Source organism: Onychostruthus taczanowskii, unplaced genomic scaffold, assembly GCF_017590055.1.
Source record: "Onychostruthus taczanowskii isolate IOZ18803 unplaced genomic scaffold, ASM1759005v1 scaffold61, whole genome shotgun sequence".
NCBI classification, from domain to species: Eukaryota; Metazoa; Chordata; class Aves; order Passeriformes; family Passeridae; genus Onychostruthus; species Onychostruthus taczanowskii.
In genome coordinates, this window is record NW_024503790.1 from 6,557,329 (window position 1) to 6,575,138 (window position 17,810).

The 17,810-nt window shown below is 44.5% G+C and overlaps 1 protein-coding gene across 2 annotated transcripts in view; it reads right to left on the minus strand.

Annotated features, from left to right (window-relative positions):
• The window catches only part of CLSTN1 (calsyntenin 1), a 29,595-nt gene extending 11,994 nt beyond the window's left edge, over positions 1-17,601 (minus strand). The window contains exons 1-7 of one of the 2 annotated variants that reach the window (XM_041419560.1): positions 17,360-17,601; positions 8,569-8,691; positions 4,807-4,836; positions 3,245-3,440; positions 1,558-1,766; positions 1,255-1,404; positions 971-1,156 (exon numbers count right to left, since the gene is read on the minus strand). In XM_041419560.1, the coding sequence (XP_041275494.1) occupies positions 971-1,156; positions 1,255-1,404; positions 1,558-1,766; positions 3,245-3,440; positions 4,807-4,836; positions 8,569-8,691; positions 17,360-17,426 (961 nt within the window). In that variant the 5' untranslated portion in view covers positions 17,427-17,601. The remainder of the gene's footprint in view (positions 1-970; positions 1,157-1,254; positions 1,405-1,557; positions 1,767-3,244; positions 3,441-4,806; positions 4,837-8,568; positions 8,692-17,359) is intronic. The other variant, XM_041419561.1, reaches the window with a different exon arrangement.
• Positions 17,602-17,810: the final 209 nt, after the last annotated feature.

Consider the following 17,810-nt stretch of genomic DNA (forward strand, 5'->3'; position numbering starts at 1 on the left):
TGTGGTGCTAATTACAGGCATCTAATACCATGGTAACTTCCACAAATTTCACTTCTGGGTAGACAACTAATCTCATCATAAGCAAAACAGTTTCAACCTCCACAGCTATAGAAGCTGATTTTGCCTCCATCTCAGCAACCCTTTCATTAAAGCCACTTGTCCCTCAGCCCCAGGAGCACAATGCCTTTCTCTGGACACTGCACCTAGCTGTGAGACCAGAAGGGATCCAGCTGAGGAGGGCACAAGCACCCCCTCCCAGATCACTGCCTGCTCACAGCACAGGCAGCAGGTACCCTTAATGTCACACTGACCTCAGCCAGGGAAGAGCTCAGGAATTGCCTGGGTCTCTGGGGTTACATGCTACTCAGACTTTCAATTACCTTCAACTGCGGTTGACGACATAAATCATGAGAGATCATTTATCCTGTAATCTCAATTCTTCCATATGGCTACAAAGGATTCACTGACTTTTCCTAAGACCTTTAACTGCAGCGTAAGTGGATGCCAAGGGCATTTATTCCTAGGGCAAGCATGGTACAAATATAACTGATCCAAGTTAACTGGTTTTTTTCAAACCACTCTTTCTTGGTTTTCTCTAGTTTTTCATCATGGATTTCTCAGATTGCAGCCATTACATCCATCATGCTCAGAAAAACTGAGGCTTTCAGAGCTATACTCTTCCACACAAATTCTTCCAGCTCTTGAATACAAATCTCATGCAAGGGATGTTATTAGTCTAGTAAGACAGCAGAGAGGCAGAAGAAAGAGATTCTTTACCACATTTGAGAATTATTATAGAAGTCACCTTCAGGCAATTTCATGCCTTTTGCTGCCAGTGAGGAAATGAGTTGAAGGAAACTATGTGCAAATGAAGACCAGATCTACTCACTGATTTCTGGTCTAACATAAAATTCAAAGCAAAACTAGTAAGCAAGAGAGACCACTTTTATTTTAACAAAAGCCTTCTTACCACAGAGCCTGTGGATGGATTTCTCAGAGTAGGTGTCTCTATCACAGCCTTTACCAATATGGCTGGTTTCTAGTTCCACCGTTGCTTCAACTGAGGTTATTGGCTCATCACATGTCTCCAAATGCATCCCAGGGAACAGAGCCAAGGAACCAGTGCCAGGCTCGTATTCTATTCTTTTGCTCCAACCTGAATATTTATCCAAAGAAACAATATTAAAGATCTCTCGTGTTTAACTGAAGGTACCAGCAAATGCTAAAAGCAGAGAGGAAAGACAGCAAACTAACCTTGCCAGCCAGGCTTGCACGTAGGCTTAATGCTAATTTTAACCAACACATCCTCAGCAGCTCTCTTCTTCCCACAGTCATAGGCTGTTACTGTCAGTTTATACTGGTGTTCTTTACCATAGCTTAACTTTTCTGTGTTTTTTATATAACCTGACACAGAAAAAAAGGCAATTGTCAGACATCAGGACAATTCTTCAGGGTCATCACTGCATAAATTGCATCCAGGTACCATCTATGTACTTGAACGAACTCATCTGCAAGGGAATCCCCCTGCAGAGTTTGCTTTTCAGCGCCGTGCCTCACCGTCCTTGTCGATGGCAAAGGGCACGTCCGGGGTCACGATCTCGTAGCTGCAGATCTGGCTGAACTGGGGGGAGCAGTCTGCATCCACGGCCTCCACCCTGAGGACGCTGTCGTACCTCTTGCCCTCCATGACCGCGGCCTTGTAGGACTTCTCCTTGAACACGGGCGCGTACTCGTTCACGTCGTTCACCTGGATGTGGACGGTGGCCCTGCAACGACACGCGGGGCTCCAGGGACGGCACAGCCTGCTCCTGCCAGCACTGCACACAGCAGCCCCTGCCTGCCAGCACAGCCACGGCACTCCTTCAGCCTGAGCTCTGACCTGCACTGCTCCTGTGCTATGGGCTCCCTCCGACCAGCCTGGACCCAGCCTCCCCACACCCAGAATACACCACTGAAATAAGGTAAATGGCATTTGTACCACCAGACAGTATCTGTTGCAAGAATTACACAGATAGGTCTAACCAAGGAATAAGAAAGGAAAACCTGTGTTGGAAGTCTGTTTCCTAGGTACTTTAAACAAGGAAAAATCTGCATTTTGCATCTGCCTTTTTTTCTTCCACTCCACTTACTTCCATGAATGTGGAGATTTGGGGTTTGATTAATAGGAATATTTGTACCTGGTTCTGAATGATTGTCACTTTTCTCCTGTTCAAAGAAATGCTTTTAGGATGTTACAGATTCTGCCAAATCAGTTTCTTCTTTTTCACATGAAGCCATCCTTCAGCATTGCAGCTCTCAGAAACAAGCAACCACTGACTAATAAACCCAACAATCTCAACTACCCTAACTAGGAAAGCAGTGGCTGTTTCTCCAGTGTATTGCTAAATAGTTTAGTTTTGTTTTGTTTTATATAATTCAGTATGTTTTGTTTATTACCACTGGTTATTTGCAAATAAAACTCAAACCCTTGTATAGTTATAGAATAGCAAGTTTTTGTTTGTCACCAAGCTGACCTCTGCTACGCTATTTCTCATCTTATTTATGCTCCTCTCTTGGCTTCACACAACTGCTCATCTCCCACATGCTCTGCAGATGTTCACACCAGAGTGTCAAACAGTTATTCTCAAGTAGGTTTTCTAGAGACTATTTTATATTGTGGTTTTTCCTTAGATAAAGATAAGCTAAAGGCTGCTTTGTTCCCATTCTTTAATGTAGGCAGAGATGAGCCCCATGCTATTGATCTTGGGTTCTCTGGTGGGGCTGTCTGGAAATGATAGAAACATGAATGCTTTGGCATTTTCTTAAGCTTAATAGACTGACTTCTTGAAACAGTTTTTTGGATTTAGAAACTGAATTCCCAAACAATGTCCAGGCCTGGTACCCCGTTGCAAACTCTACCTATTCAAGACAGATTTTAAGTGTATCAGCAGCTTCCCATCTTCTATCCCCACCTGGTTTTCTAATGTAAATCCAGAGACACCAAGGGATAAAGCAGTACCACATAAGATACAAAAGAAGGGGTGTCCAAGCAGTTCATGTCCATTTTGCTGCCATTTTTATCACTATTACTGCCCTGCTTGAGCAGGGAGGTTGGACCAGATGACCCATTCTGTGGCTCCATGAAAAGCCCTTCCAGGATGAACACTTGGTTCACATTTACTCTCCATACACAGACCATAAATCACCACAAGCAGGAGACCCCTGGGAGCCAAACTTCCCCTCGGCCCACCCCAGCCTGACTTACTTGTGGGATTTTTTGGCATTTGCTCCATCTGGTCCCCTCCCACAGTCGTAGGCCTGGATGGTGAACGTGTAGTCCTTCTGCAGCTCACAGTCAAGCTTCTCCTTAGAGCGTATTATTCCCTCACCAGTGGATTTATCCACTACCACTGCTTCAAAGGGAACATTCTGCCCGTGGATTTTAAACCCACAAATCTCACCTACAGATTAAAGTAAAGATAGGTTAGAACTGGTCAACATGATGAAGCATTTCTAAAATAAATGACCAAATATTTTGCAGCCAGGGGTTTGTGAGGGTCTGTGGACAAAGCAAGAGCATTGTGCCTTAAAATGGGTGAATTCTGGGAACTTTAGTAAAAAGAAGCAAACGTCTGCCTTCCAAGCAACTTGTTTACTTTGCATCCATTCATGCAGGAGTACAAAAGAGAAAAAGAGAAATGTAGACAGGCATTTCACAGGAGTACTTGAGACAGCTCTAGGGCAAGAGTAGATCTCATGTGAGCATACAGCCAAGGCCACTGGTAATATCTTCTATGCCAAGCTACTGGCAATAGCTGGGCAGGTGGTTTACTTTGACCAGAGCAAGAGGTTAAAATGCACAGTTACAAGTCAAGGGATGAAAAGGCTTCGAGTACAGGTTCAGCACCATAATTACAGAAATTCTGTCAACAGATCAAAGGACAAAGTCTTCCTGTGCAATGTACCTGGCTAAAATCAGGGAATCAAAATAAACTACTGAATGAGAAAGGTAGAAATACCAACTTCTCAGGCATCCATTTCAACAGCTATCTACTAACACAGGCCAAATGTTAGTCAGGGAAGCTCTCGGGAAACGCTTTAGAAGGCTTTCCTTCTAGTCAAAGTCTTCACCCTGCAAACTTGGAAGAGAAGCCCCCAGCACACCATTTTTAAACACATCACGACTCTGGCTGGCACAGCTGGGTGAGCCCAGCACACAACAAAAGCCACTCCATAAACTCCTTGACCACCTACACTGTGCCTTTACCTCTGCAACTTGTTATATTTTGCTGGGGATTTTCTTACAGCAACAAACCCCACTATTTTGCTATTATAGTTGCAGTGGTTTCTTAGTACCAACAACGCACTCCTAATGAAAACATGTCTAGAGGTATTCAAAAAAAGGGGGGTGATTCATATTTTAAACCACTGAAGCCAGTCCTGAAGGGTGTGCACTGCAGGAAGGTGCTGTAATGCTTCAGCACTTCAACACCACAAAGCATGTGAAAACTTCAGCTGTCCCAAAGAAGTGATCTACAAGTGAAATATCAGAAAATGCTAATTCTCCCCAAACAACTACTTCAGTGTCCACACAATGTACAATAACCCCAAATGGTTCAAATGGATGTCTGATTTACAGATATTTCTAACCAAGGGTTTGGTTACATAACACTTTTTATCAATATATTTTAAAATAGAAAAAAACTGGGAGAATAAATGGGATAAAAGAGCATGACAGGATCTTCTGTTTCAGTGCTGATTCCCCATTTCATAACCAAAGTTAGTATGTTAATATTCATAAAAGGGATAGAAAGAACCCTTTATCACCTTCTTTGGTGACTGTCACCTCAAAACTCTCTAAAGGGAAAAAAGACAAACCCATGTCAGTAACAGGAAAGGTTGAATGGGAGCAAATAAGGAAAAGGCAAAGATGCACACATTACACAGAAAAGCTTTGGAAAAACTGTATTTTAAAATTCCAGCGGTGATTTGCTGTAACTGCTACAATTTTAGAGTTTTAGTTATGGTAAATACGATTTAATCTTTTAACTCCAGGTTTTCATTTGGAGAATTTTGAAATATTTCATACAATCAAGGCTTTGTTTTCTTTTTTTTTTTAATAATACCAACTGCTAAACAAGATATTTTCAAAACTGCATGTTGATGAACAACTGCCTATAAAGTAGAATTTATCTGAATTTATTTGCATTATTCTGTATAAAGTATTGCCATAATTTGTGACTAAAAAATATACACACTAAATTGTAATCCTGATGAACCCAAGTTTTAATTTAAGCAATGTGGAGGGGAGCTATGTTTTCCTAGCAGTATAGCATCAAATTTGACACAAAAATGGATGAAACACTATTGGCAACAAAATTTCCTCTCAGGTTTGCTACCAGCTATGCAAGTGAGCCACGGACAGGACAAGAGCAAAATCTGTTTGTGTACAGTGTCATCCCCTCTACAGGACACTTCTTTTGTAAGAGTCCCCCTCCCACCTTGCCCACAGCAGCAGAGCCTGTTCCTAAGCACACTGGGGCTGGTGGCACCAGCACTGTCCCACCCCAACAAGGGAAGCTGCCTCCAGGGACAGGGACCCCAAGGGCTTCATGGATTTGGGGGACTTTTTAAAAGAATCTCTATAGAGATTCTGCAAGGTCCTTTTCAAAGCTCTCCACATATCCCTACTTCAAATTAAAAATTCCTAACCCCCACAAAATATTACTTGCATGCTAGAATAGCAAGAGGGAAATACAGGACTGTGGCTGAGAAGTGGTTTTCTCTAGGGGTGGGGGAAGAGGGACTGAAGCCCTGCTACAGGCACATCAAAAAACCAAGGGACACACTTCAAACATCTGGCTCCAAGAGCCTGCACTGCACATTCAGCTGTGAAGGCATCCAGATACAGCAGTGTCTGCTTCAAATGTAACAGAAATTCAGTTCCTTTATGCACAGTAAAGGGGAAATCCCTGCTTGAGAGCTTCAGCCAGCACACTGGTTTTAGGCACAAACAATAAATGTACAGAATCAAAATGTAACTGTCCTTTATTTTATTTTTTTGAGCAAAACCATTTAGGATCAAATTCCAACATGATTCAATCTGATGCAGAATAGTCACTGAGGAACAAGAATGGTCACTGTCTTCTCAAGCAGATCTGTAACAGTGATGGTGCAGAAGACTGGTTCCATCCTGTCCCTACGTGCCAGGCAGCTTGACAAGGCAAGCTGGCATGACTATATTCACCCTGTTTCCAAAAGTGTGTCATTTCACATTTAAAACCATACAAATAACCATCTACATAACCCCACTTATTTTTACACACCTGGATTTTAGGGTCCTACCCACAGCACAGAGTGAGCAAAGCAATAAATGTTACTTTTACTTGCCCCACAGCTCATGTACTACAAAGCATCTAAATGAACTCGTTTCGAGATGTTTCGACATGCTCCAAATTGAAATAAAGCAAAAAAGCTCCACTTAAAGTACTTTAAATCTGCAGACAGTTCAGAAGTTTCACAGCTCAGCTAGAGGGCACAATTAATTAAAATATCCAGCCTTTTGAAGCATGAATAAATCTGATTTATAAGCAGGAGTAGAGCAGCAAGGGCTGAAGCAGCCAGTTAATCCTGAGCAGCGCTTTGTTTGCTGTGAAAGCACATCCCTGGCCCCGTGGGCTCCTCACACAGAACCCCCAGACGTGCTGGGCAGCAGCAGGGCCCGTGCCAGGACGTGAGCACAGCTCCAGCAGAGCTGGGAACAGGCAGCACTCACCCAGCCGGGGCTCCTCAAGGACAGGCTGCAGGACTGCTGCAGTTCATGGCCCACAAACCCCTCGGAGAGCCCACAGCACACTCCTGCAGCACTTGTGCACTTCAAACCCAACAGCCTCAGAACAAGAATTTCTTTGCAATGTTCTTGTGCCATACTCTAAACTTAATTTCTTTAAATCCATTGGGCTAAAAAGGAATGTCCATTTTTAAAAGCCAAAATATATTGTTTATACAAATATATTCTGTTTATACAATTTCCAGTTGATAAAAATGTTCATTTAATGAAAGCAGGTTTATACAATTTAGATAAACCCAATGGGAAAAGTCTCATTTAAGAAATGCTTTGACACTGGATTTTCCTCTGCAAACACCACAAAATATCTGAAGATACTCTGACAGTACTTTCTTGAAAACATTCCTATCCAAGAGAAATAAAACTGCCATTTTCAGAATCTGTTCAATGCTGCTGAACTACCAGCACCTACATTTAAAGCACTTAAGAACTGCAAGAGTGATTCACGCTCTCCTCATCCCTGAGAACACAAGCAGGCTTCCCACTCCTCCTCTTAATGAACAGATTTTGTGTATCCCAACACAATGGGATACACACTATTCCATTTGGCAGTGGAAGTTTTTTGTCCACAGACAGCAGTTTTATTTCCAGTTAAGACAGTAGAAGAGCCTCTGCCATATGTACCCAATACACAAGGAAGTTTGAATTTCAGAGGTTTAGCATTATCTCTCAACTTCTGAGTAGCAAATTTACCATTATCTTCAACTTCATTGGAGATAATTACAGCCTTATGATAATGCAACAACACTGTTACTTTAAGCAGTACCTCAAGAAGATGGTGACCAAACTGCCACAAAACTGCAGCACTCAATGCAGTCAGCTGCTGAAGATTCCAAATTGCTCTTAATTTAATTTAATCACTCTCCTACCTCTTCCTCCATGAAGCCATGAAGCTCCCAAAACTGGCTCATGTCACATCCATTAGGTACTTCACTAGGATTCTTAACTCTCAAATAAACTTCTCCAAATATCCAATTTAAGCTTGTGTTATCCACTACAAGTAATTTAAATACCTGCAGATGCCCAGTGGTATTCTTCAAACACATCTTTCTAACACTGTCAAATGGCCTTTCCATACTATTGCATCCAATTAATGAATACAGTACTCCTAAAACAAAATTCTTCAGAAAAAATCTACTGCAGAAGTTTATAAGAAAATTGTCATTCCTTTGTTCAAAGTGAAGAATTATCCCACACTTGGCAAATATCTTGTGTATCACTCTCTATATTTTTTTGCTAGAGGAGAAAAAGCCTTTTCTTCAGCCAGAGGAAGTTGTTCAGTTTTTAAAATACCTTAGACTGTTAAGCAAATTTGTTATAGACATGCAATCCTAATTCTACTAATTAGTATTTTCACTTTATTAAGACACAAAAAATGCTAAGGAAGCCAAAACTCTCTTCAGAATGGTAAGAATATCATTGTTTCAGAACTCCCACGCTGAATGCTGTGAAATGCAGAATCAAGAGGATTGAGGCAAAGGATAGACACTACAAAAACAAAAATAAACCACCAGAAAAATTACCGTGTACACATGGAATTGAAAGAAGCAAAGTACTTTCTGGTTTGGATACTTGGACACAGCTGCAAACCTGAAATGAAACACTGGTCCATGCACACATTTCCTAGGATCTAAAAGCTTTGAAATGTTATGCTACTGTTAGGGAAAACACACTAACACAGAGCATTTGCCCCCAGAAAGCATTTCCACATCTTCAAACAGAAATGCAGATGAATTCTTTACCTGCAAAACGCAGAGGTGCATCTTTGTCCAGGGCTATTAGAGGGGGGTCCAAGAGCACCGTGTTGTCATTTTCTGTAACTATGCCATGATAGGTTGTTTCAATCCATGGCTTATGCTTGTTAACTGAAAGGAAAACAAAACACAAAGTCAAAACATTTGAAACTGACAATATCTTTTAAAAATGCTTTATAATACTAATTTCCATATTTTCCTCTTTTGTAATTCTGAATCAAGGTTTTAATAAACTAAAAGATTTGAGACAAAATCCTGCCTAAGTACGTTCAGAAAATGTGAGTGTCCCTGTAGGCTTTTCAAAAGTAACTCAGAGAATTTAAATTAGTTTCTGACTATGCTGGGATTTAAGATGCCCCTGAAGTGCAATTCAAAACCTGCTAACAGTGATGGGGAGCTGCTCCATCAGTGCCAAGTGTGACACCAGCAAAACCTCAGTCAGTACCACACTAGGGAACATGAAACACCAGGGTTTGTTTACACTGCTTCCCCCACCACGGAAAACCTGGGATACAGCTGGTGGAGTATTCTTCAGAACAGGAACTCTGTTCTCATGTCAGCTTTTTGTCCTGCACAGGGGGCTTCACTATCATTAAGAAAACAGGTGGAAAAGAGGTCAAACTTCATTTCTTTAGTAGTTGTTTCAAGATACTGGGAAACTCCACTAAAAAATCTCACACGAGAGTATCCTTCACCTCTGCACAGAGGAGCCTCAAAGTGATCACCTGAGCCTGTCTCAACATGACTGGTCTTCCTCTGCTGCAAGGAAATGCAGTCTCTTTCCCTGTCAGCCTCAAAAAGAATTTTTTCCTACTACATCATTGAAGATGCAAGATCAAATCATGTTATCTACTAGGCTGTCATCTCCTGTGTGACAATCCAGCAGGAGAGTCCCTTAATTATTAAATATTTAGCTTTATGTTATGATCCCCAGCTCAGGCGGTGGAGTGTGACTGCTTGAGTGGCTCCTGGATGGTTAAGTTTCCTTAACAGCACAATTTTCCCACATGCAATTGTGGAAAATTGCATGTATCCAGCTGCTTAGAGCCCATTGAAAAACATCCTAAAGGGCCTGAAAACTGCTCCTTACCAGACAAAACCAAGTAAGCTTCAGCAAATGATGCGTATAAGAAATGCTTTGCTAGAGGTTACAACAAACCCACCAAAGAGCATTCCATAGGCACCATCACCCAGGTTTGGGTCTGCAGGAGATCAAGAACTGAAAATTTATCAAATGCATGCCTGTGCAATTACAGCAAAGTATACACTAGAGCTTGAACACTATCACACAGCTGAGTCCTGGTATTTCACCTCGAAAGAATTATATAAGCAAATTGTCAAAACAGGCAGAGATGGAAGGCTAACCCAGACTCTTGAATCCTGTCTCTTCAACCAACTAAAATGGATTCATGTCATGTGCCATATGCTTACCATGGGGAATTAAAAAACAGTGACAAAAGGACACTTCAATAAATGAGTAAACCTAGAGAACTCATACAGGAAACCATAATACTCCCAACATGCTTTCATCTGCAATCTTTTACTAGTTAGCAGCAACAGCAGACAGGATGTATTATCTCCATCCACGACAATGCAGCAAGAAAGATCTCACAAGGAACTGTTTTAATGCAAACTGTCTTTAATTACTCCATGTGGTTTTACTTAATATGGCAACAGTGTCTTGATTGCCTCGGTAGGCTCACACAGGCACGCTTCCAGCATGCAGCACAGCACAGAGGCACTAAATGCCAAGCACACTGCTCTATTTACCCAGAGAAGCTGGCGTTTCAGAGCAAACCTGCTCCTCAGAGGCACCACCAGGACTCCTCCCTGCCAGGGAAGGTGCAGGAGCTGCTCAGGTCTGAGGCTCCCATGAACACCCACCCACAACTCAAACCTGGTCTCCAGAAAAGCGTCTCACCAGCACAGCTCTGCCTTCAGGAGCACCAGGAGGTCACAGTTGTGCATTTTTCTGTCAGTACATCCAGGACAGTTATACCCCAACTGAAAATCCGAGTCCTTTCATCTGTTCATCCTTGCAAGGATGTGGTAAAAAATACCAGAACAGATCTCTGCCAGAAAAAAACCCTCCATCTCCATTCTAATGCTTCTGAACGTGGATTACAAAAATACTTAGGGGTTTTTTTAATGTTCTGAGAAATCTTCTCCTAATTTAGCAACCTCCTAAATCCCACTACTGCTGGGTAGGGAGTTCTATAAAACCTTGAAGTACTGTAACCACATATGAACAGAATTTTGAGTATGCTGAGCATCTGCAGAGTCTAGTGAACCTTCAAACAACAGGCCTAGTTGAAAGCAAAGTCATGTCTTTTTATTGTGCTGCAGACAATAAAATCATAAAGCTTAAACCCCTTTGTGTTTTGGAAGGCTAAAGCATCACTAGATTTTAAAACATAAAGCTTAAACCCCTTTGTGTGTATGAAGGCCAAACATCACTGGATTTTAAACCACCAAACTTACTGCTGAATATCCAGGAAAGGCCCGTTATCCATATTTGTGATCTACTGACTTCAGCACAACCACACACTGGAAGGAACTCTCAAGCTAGCAAGTGAAATATGAAGTACAGCTTACGAGCAATACATCACTGCTTCCCTTCAATCAAACTGAACCAAGTATTATCCTGATCTCAGCTGCTTAAATAGCATTAAATGCTGGACTGTGAAGGGGTAGTTTAATTGTCACAAAACTCCTGCAAGCTACAGAACTTGTTCAAAGACAGACTGGTAATTTCAAACCAGAACAGCAGCCTATCCCAAGCTGGACACTAACGAAGTGCCCTGAGCTGTTAATCTCTTGCCATTTAACTGGGATAAACTACACTGCTTTCCTTGAAATACAATATTCACACTATTTGTAAGCGCCTCAGCTGGAATCTGCTGTAAATCCCAAGGAGCATTTAATCTAGTCAAGTGTGGGGAGCCGTGCTGGCACAGGCAGCTTGCAGCCTGGCTTTTAGGGGGCACAAAGAGATTCCAAGGCCAGCTAAGCACAGGCCCTGCCGGCTGCCCAGCGGACAGAACACGTCCCAGGGAGGCAGCAGCCTCCCCCCAGCCCTGCTCCGGCAGGTGATGGCTGCTCGGGGGAGGGACTGCCCGTGTGCCTCCAAGGCCAGGTTTGGAAATACCACCTGCTCGTTGTCTCCCGAAGCACAGGAGACCGGCCTGAGCGCCCTGCAGCAAAGGGAATGCTCCTCAAAGCAAGGATGCTTCCTTCCCAAGAGCCGCGGCTGATGCTGCAGAACACAATCCAGCACATAACCAGCAGCAACCTTTTCCTGCTGCCTAAAAGAATTGATGAATGTAAATGAACAGGTAGGCAGGGCAGCTGGGTTTAGGGCTAGTATGGAAGCTTTAATCACAAGCTATTAAGACAATCAGATTAATTCAGTTCTGTCATTTGAAAGCACATACTAAAATTAAATGTACTTATCAAAGTCCTTTCTGAGGACTTCTGTTTTCTTCTTACAAGTTTCTTTGACTCAAATGGGATCTGGCACCTACATGACCAAAGATTTAAACACACCTCACCCAGAAAGGACTGTAGTTGGAACCCTTTTTCTTCTAGATAACTACTTCTAATATACAGCACTGTCTAGCCACGTTGCATATTGTTAGAACTGAATCAAGATTATTCATGCAAAAAAAAAAAAATCCTTAACTGGTTAAACATATTAAACTCAGTAACAAGTACTAGAGTTTGAGAGCTATTTGTTCAATCTAGCAACAGTAACCACAAAATCCTCATTCTGAAAATGTACCTTTGAGACCTCATGAAAAATGCATAGAAAAATTCACAAAAAGAGAACTAAGCCTCTGTTAATACAGATGAACTAGTAAAGAGTCCTTTACTTGTCCTGAAGGTCTACAAAAACTGATTACTGTGTATCTTTTGCTTAATTGCCTTCCTCTGGATGTTAGAGATCACAAGGATGCCTTTCGGTGAGACAATAAAAACCCCAACATGTCTTACCTTGAACAGTTGTAATTTAGTACTGTTCTGATGAAATTTCAAGCCGTATCATTAAAAGAACAAATCTGTGCAGCACCTAAGCACAGAAACATACAGTCCAGCCAAGGAGTGCAGAGCTACACAATAAAATATGCCTTCTCCACCCTGAAAGCAAAGCTGAATAAGAGAAGGCGTAGCCTGGCCTGATTACAATGTGCGTTCTGTCCTGCCCAGCCTGCCACTCACAGCTCCTGCCTCCAAGAAAAAACACCCAGGATTAACTTTGGATATAAGCAACTTGAAACAAACCAATGGTAAAAGATGTGTTGTGCTTGTTTATTTAACTGGGTCTTCTCAAACCCAGAATTTTATCAAAAGCCCTCGTCCTAGAACCAGGTCCAAACAATGGGAGCAAACTGAACACAAGTTCTGCTCACATGCTGACTCCCTTGGTAGCGTGGAACTTACCCACAGTATGAGGTTCCAAGACAAACTACCATTTCCACTGCTGGGAACTGAAGGCAGCAGCAAAGCAGGAGGGAGTGAGCCCAGGAGACTCACCTGGAACAGCCAGGAGATGCCCCAGGACACGGATTAAGTAAGGACATCACCATTACCCTCCATGGCTCTGGCTGAAGGAAAAGCCGGTGGTGGAAATTCACCCCACAGGTTCAGACCTCTGTCTTGGATTCTTTGCCACAGTTAAGGAGCACTTTTAACTCCTGCTCTGGAAGCTCAACTGCCATACCCCTGAGCACAAGATAATGTTTATAATCTAGCAGGTGCCCACACTATCAGCCTGTACAATTAACACTAACTCTCCAAACACCACATTCAAACCAATAGCTGTAGGGACTCAACAGGGTTTTATTAAACTGTGTTTTGCCTAGAGAAAAATCACTAGTTTATCACCACTTACAGAAAGTTTACTGTTCTCCACTGAACCAGTTACCTAAATCTGATTTTATTTGTACAAAGATACGTGGAACTTTTGCTATAAGCCTGATGCAACTAAAAGACATGCAAATGACTGATTAGAAACTATTTGCAATTTTTACTATCCACAACTGCAACAGAAGAAACATTCAGAGCACCAAAGACCTTAGACAGAGGATATACTGACCAAATTTGAATTTGGATAAAAGCCTGGCAGAGAAAACAAAGATTCCACCACAGAACAGTTTAAATAGGATTAAGACAACAAAGCCTTAATTTCAAGTGAAATTTAAAATGTTTTGCACTAAACAGAAGACTGAAATAGAAAACATAAACCTTTAACTACGAACACTAATTTAATAAATGTTATCTTAAATGTTGCTAATTATAGTGCAAGAGTGGAAACCCCTTTCCTTTTAACTGTTGTCGTATTTATAAACTTCACTCCTTGAAAGGAAACAGCATTTAGAAAAACAGCAAACACCACCCCAGTATAGCTGGCACTGCTGGCTCTACTTGTTGACTCCATTTAAAAACAGGGAAACCCACTGGGAGCAGTAGCTGCAACTTGTTTTCAGTCAGATACAAAGCAAGTGAGATGAGACCTAATACGATAAACAAAGGACAGACAGACACTTCTTCAAAGGCACTGAGGTTTCCAATAATCCTTTCTAAAGACTCCTAAGGAGGTTTAGTCCCTGCGGAAGCCAACGCGAGTCAATCAGTACAAAACAAATAAATTAGAGTGCAAAACAAGATTTATTTAAGACCAAGGCTTCTGCCTCACTGAACTCTCCCAAGTTGAGGTATCATTTCTGTCTTTGACAACAATGATAATGCTACAAGATATGTGGCCCTTAACACCACAAACCATGCTTCTGAGAGACTTCTCCCAGTGGAACTAGAGAGAATGAGATAAGGCTCAGAAAAATGGCAGAAGAGCTTTTCTTCAGAAAGCTTTTATGACTACAGAAGTTTTTTCCTGTCTGCATAACAGTTTCAGAGCCACAAGCCACTCAGCTATCCCATACTTGGGCTTCATGGCAGGAAGCACTGCTTTAGCCAGAACACCAGAATTCTAAGCTGTGGGATGTTCACATTATGCAGAGCTTGGCCTGATCTGGGTTTAACTTCAACCCTTCTAGCTGACATGGCACGCTTAAGCCCAGGAGCCCAGCTTCTGTCCTTCTCCTTAAAAAGAAATCTTTGCAATTATCTGCAACTGGTGATTTTGTGTCTGCAGAAACGTTACAACCTCAAACCAAAGATACATTTATTAAATCTAGAGAAGTTTCTGTTGACAAATTTTCCAGCTACCTCAGCACAGACAGCACAACCTGCAGCCTGGAAACAGGGGGAAAGACAACCAGCACAGGAGTATTCCAAACACAGTGTAAACCAGACCATCTCTCCTCCATTTCAGTTTCCACAGCAGTGCATTATTTTAAATAACACATACAGAAAAAGAGATTAAAATTGTTTACATGAACAGATGGGTGTATATAATGCTTTCCCAAGCACTATACATTGTAGAGAGGTCCAGTACTGGTTAATTCTCTCTCTTCTCAGTGGTTTCTTGCTTTCATAAATACTTGGAGAACAAAAAAGAACAGGCCACCTAAACAACCAAATTGTCTCTATATAATGCTTTAGGGTAGTGTTACATTTCCTTGCCTCTAGAAAGGAGAAAGAAATCTACCTAATCCTCAACTCTATATTAAAAAGGCTGTTCCCATGTCAAAGAAACATCTGCAGCAAGACTGTGGTAGTAAAGTGGTTTGTGGTTTGGATTAAGACACTCACAGCACCACATAACTTCCTGAAATAATCACAGATCAGCAAAGTTTCTTCAAGATAGTATTACTTTCATCAATACCCTCCCCAAATGATAGTGAGTTGGAAGGGCCCCAAGACAGCAGAGGTCCACCACTCTGCCTGGTCAGGCCCTGGAAGCAGCAGCCAGGAGCTGAGTGCCTCCTCCTCCTCAGGGAACTGCTCTGCTCCGAGACATCCAGCTGCTTCACCCACAAACACAGCCGGAATGCACCGCTGGGTACTGCCCTTCCATTGCAACAAGCTTTCAAATATTTGGGTCAACTTGATCAATTACAAAACAAATTCGATTACATTAAGAGTTTCGCACCAGCTGGACAGGAAAATGCCTCTTCAGAGCCCAAAATCGCTCTCTGCACCCCTTAAAATAACTACAGGGAAGATGGTAGGTCAGCTAGCTCACACCTGCCTTTTGTGCAAGATCACATCCCTCAAATGCTATTTCACTTTCTTTCCATCATGAAAAAAGAAACCACTTTTCACTCCCCTGTTCCAATGACAGGAATGGCAGAACTGCCAAATTCAACTGTACTTGGGGAAAAAAAAAAAAAGGAACTCGCAACACAGCACAAAATGGAAAGCTCACCATAAATGCATCCAAACAAATGCCTTTCCCAACAACAGGGAAATAAAAACGAGCAGCCCTTGCAGCTTTCCAGGTGTCCTCCAGAGCTTACTTGTCACTAAGCGCATCTCCACGTAATATTATTAACGGGCCTGCCTACGGCAGCCAAGATGCTGCAAGGACTAAGGCAACTGCACATACTAAGCCGAAGCAGCCTTCATTCTGTAACTCAGTTACGTGTGATGAAGTTAAACAGATCAGGAGCGGCAGCCCAGCAGCTCTGTAGGTCTGACTGAAAACAGGTACTGCCTCCAACAAGCTGCAGAAATCTGCCTACCAGCGCTGTCCTGGATAATGCTGCCTAAATTTGCCATTTGTTTCCAAGCAGCTTTCTTGGGAAATGGCTTTTGATCTTAATCTTATTCCTAATTTCAAACGATGGAATTCAAAGACGCTATGCTTGTGCACTGGTGTGGTAAATATTACATTTAACGATTCCAAGAACAGATTGTACTTGAGGGATCTTACACAGGTAAATGATGGCCACTGTCAGAACAGCTGGCAGAGGACTTCCTAGACACACTACAGCACCAGCTTCTTCATCCCACACAGGGAAACTGCAGCAAGATGTGCCCACAACGAGCTGGTTTTTAGATCAAGAACTTCCCTTCAACGTATTTATAAGCCATTTTACAGCCGCACTTCTAATGTACGCTGCTGTTCAACGCTCTTAAATCTCATCATGCGATCAGCTGAATCTTGCAGAAGCAGCATTCCCGATGCCAGGGGTAACCTTCAGGTGAGGAAGCGTCTCCGAGCCGCTCACAGAAGCCTGCCGGGGAGCAGCCCCGCAATGCGTATGATGCTGCTGCTCCTCGGGATCAATCAATAGCCACCAGGCCCGCGCTCGCAGCGCGAACCCGCACGGTCTGGCCCAGGCGCTGCTCCGGCTCATCCCCGCACGGAGCTTTCCCACGCCAGCCCAGCCAGGCCCGGCTGCCCACGGGCTTTATCCCGGCTCTGCCCGGCCCCGCTCCGGCCGGCTCTGCCGCTGGACGCTCCCGGCAACAAGTGCCGCCCCCCGCCCGCCCCGGGCCCCGTTATGTAACCGGCGGGCGGACACAGCGAGCGCCGCCGCCGCGCATCCCCCGCCGGGCCGGGCCGGGCCGGGCTCTGCCCGCCGCGGCTGCGAGGGCTCGGGGCCGCCGGGCGCAGGTGAGCCGGGAGGACGAGCCGCCATCCCCTCGTCCCCTCTGCAGGTGCAATGGCCGCGGCGGAGTCACGCCGGCCCCAGCTCCATCCTCCCCCCTTCCCCTACCCTCGATGCCCGCCCGCCTCCGCGCTCCCTCCCCTGCGCAGGGCGCCAAGGACACCGTCCCCGAGCCCGCCCGCGGCGCGGCTTGCCAGGCGACCAGGACCATCGCCGTCGCCAAGGCGCCGCGCAGCCTCCCCCGCCCGCCCCAGCCGCGTTACCTCGAGCGGCCGCGGCCGCTCCGCAGAGCAGCGCGGCGAGCAGCAGGCGGGCGGCGGGGGCCGGCATGGCAGCGCGGAGCGGGGACGGCAGCGCGCAGCCCCGGCTGGCGCCCCCGCTGGTCCGGGCTCCGCTGTGCGGCGGGCGGAGGGCTCGGCTCGGCCCCGCGGAGGAGGAGGAGGAAGAAGAGGAGGAGGGAGGAGAAGCGCTGCGCGGCCCCGCTCCGCTCGCCGTCCCTCCCCTCCCTCCCCCGCCCACCCCGCCGGCGGCTCCTAAAATGGCGGCCGGGCCCGCGCCGGGCACCAGGCGGGGGAGGGAGCGAACCAACGGCGCGGGGCGGGAGGCGTCGGGAGAGCCCATCGCGGACCCCCGCGGGCTGCGGCGCGCCCCGCCCCCGGCGCTGAGGGCACTGCGGCACCGCCGCCATGGTGCTCCCTCACGGGCATCGCCATC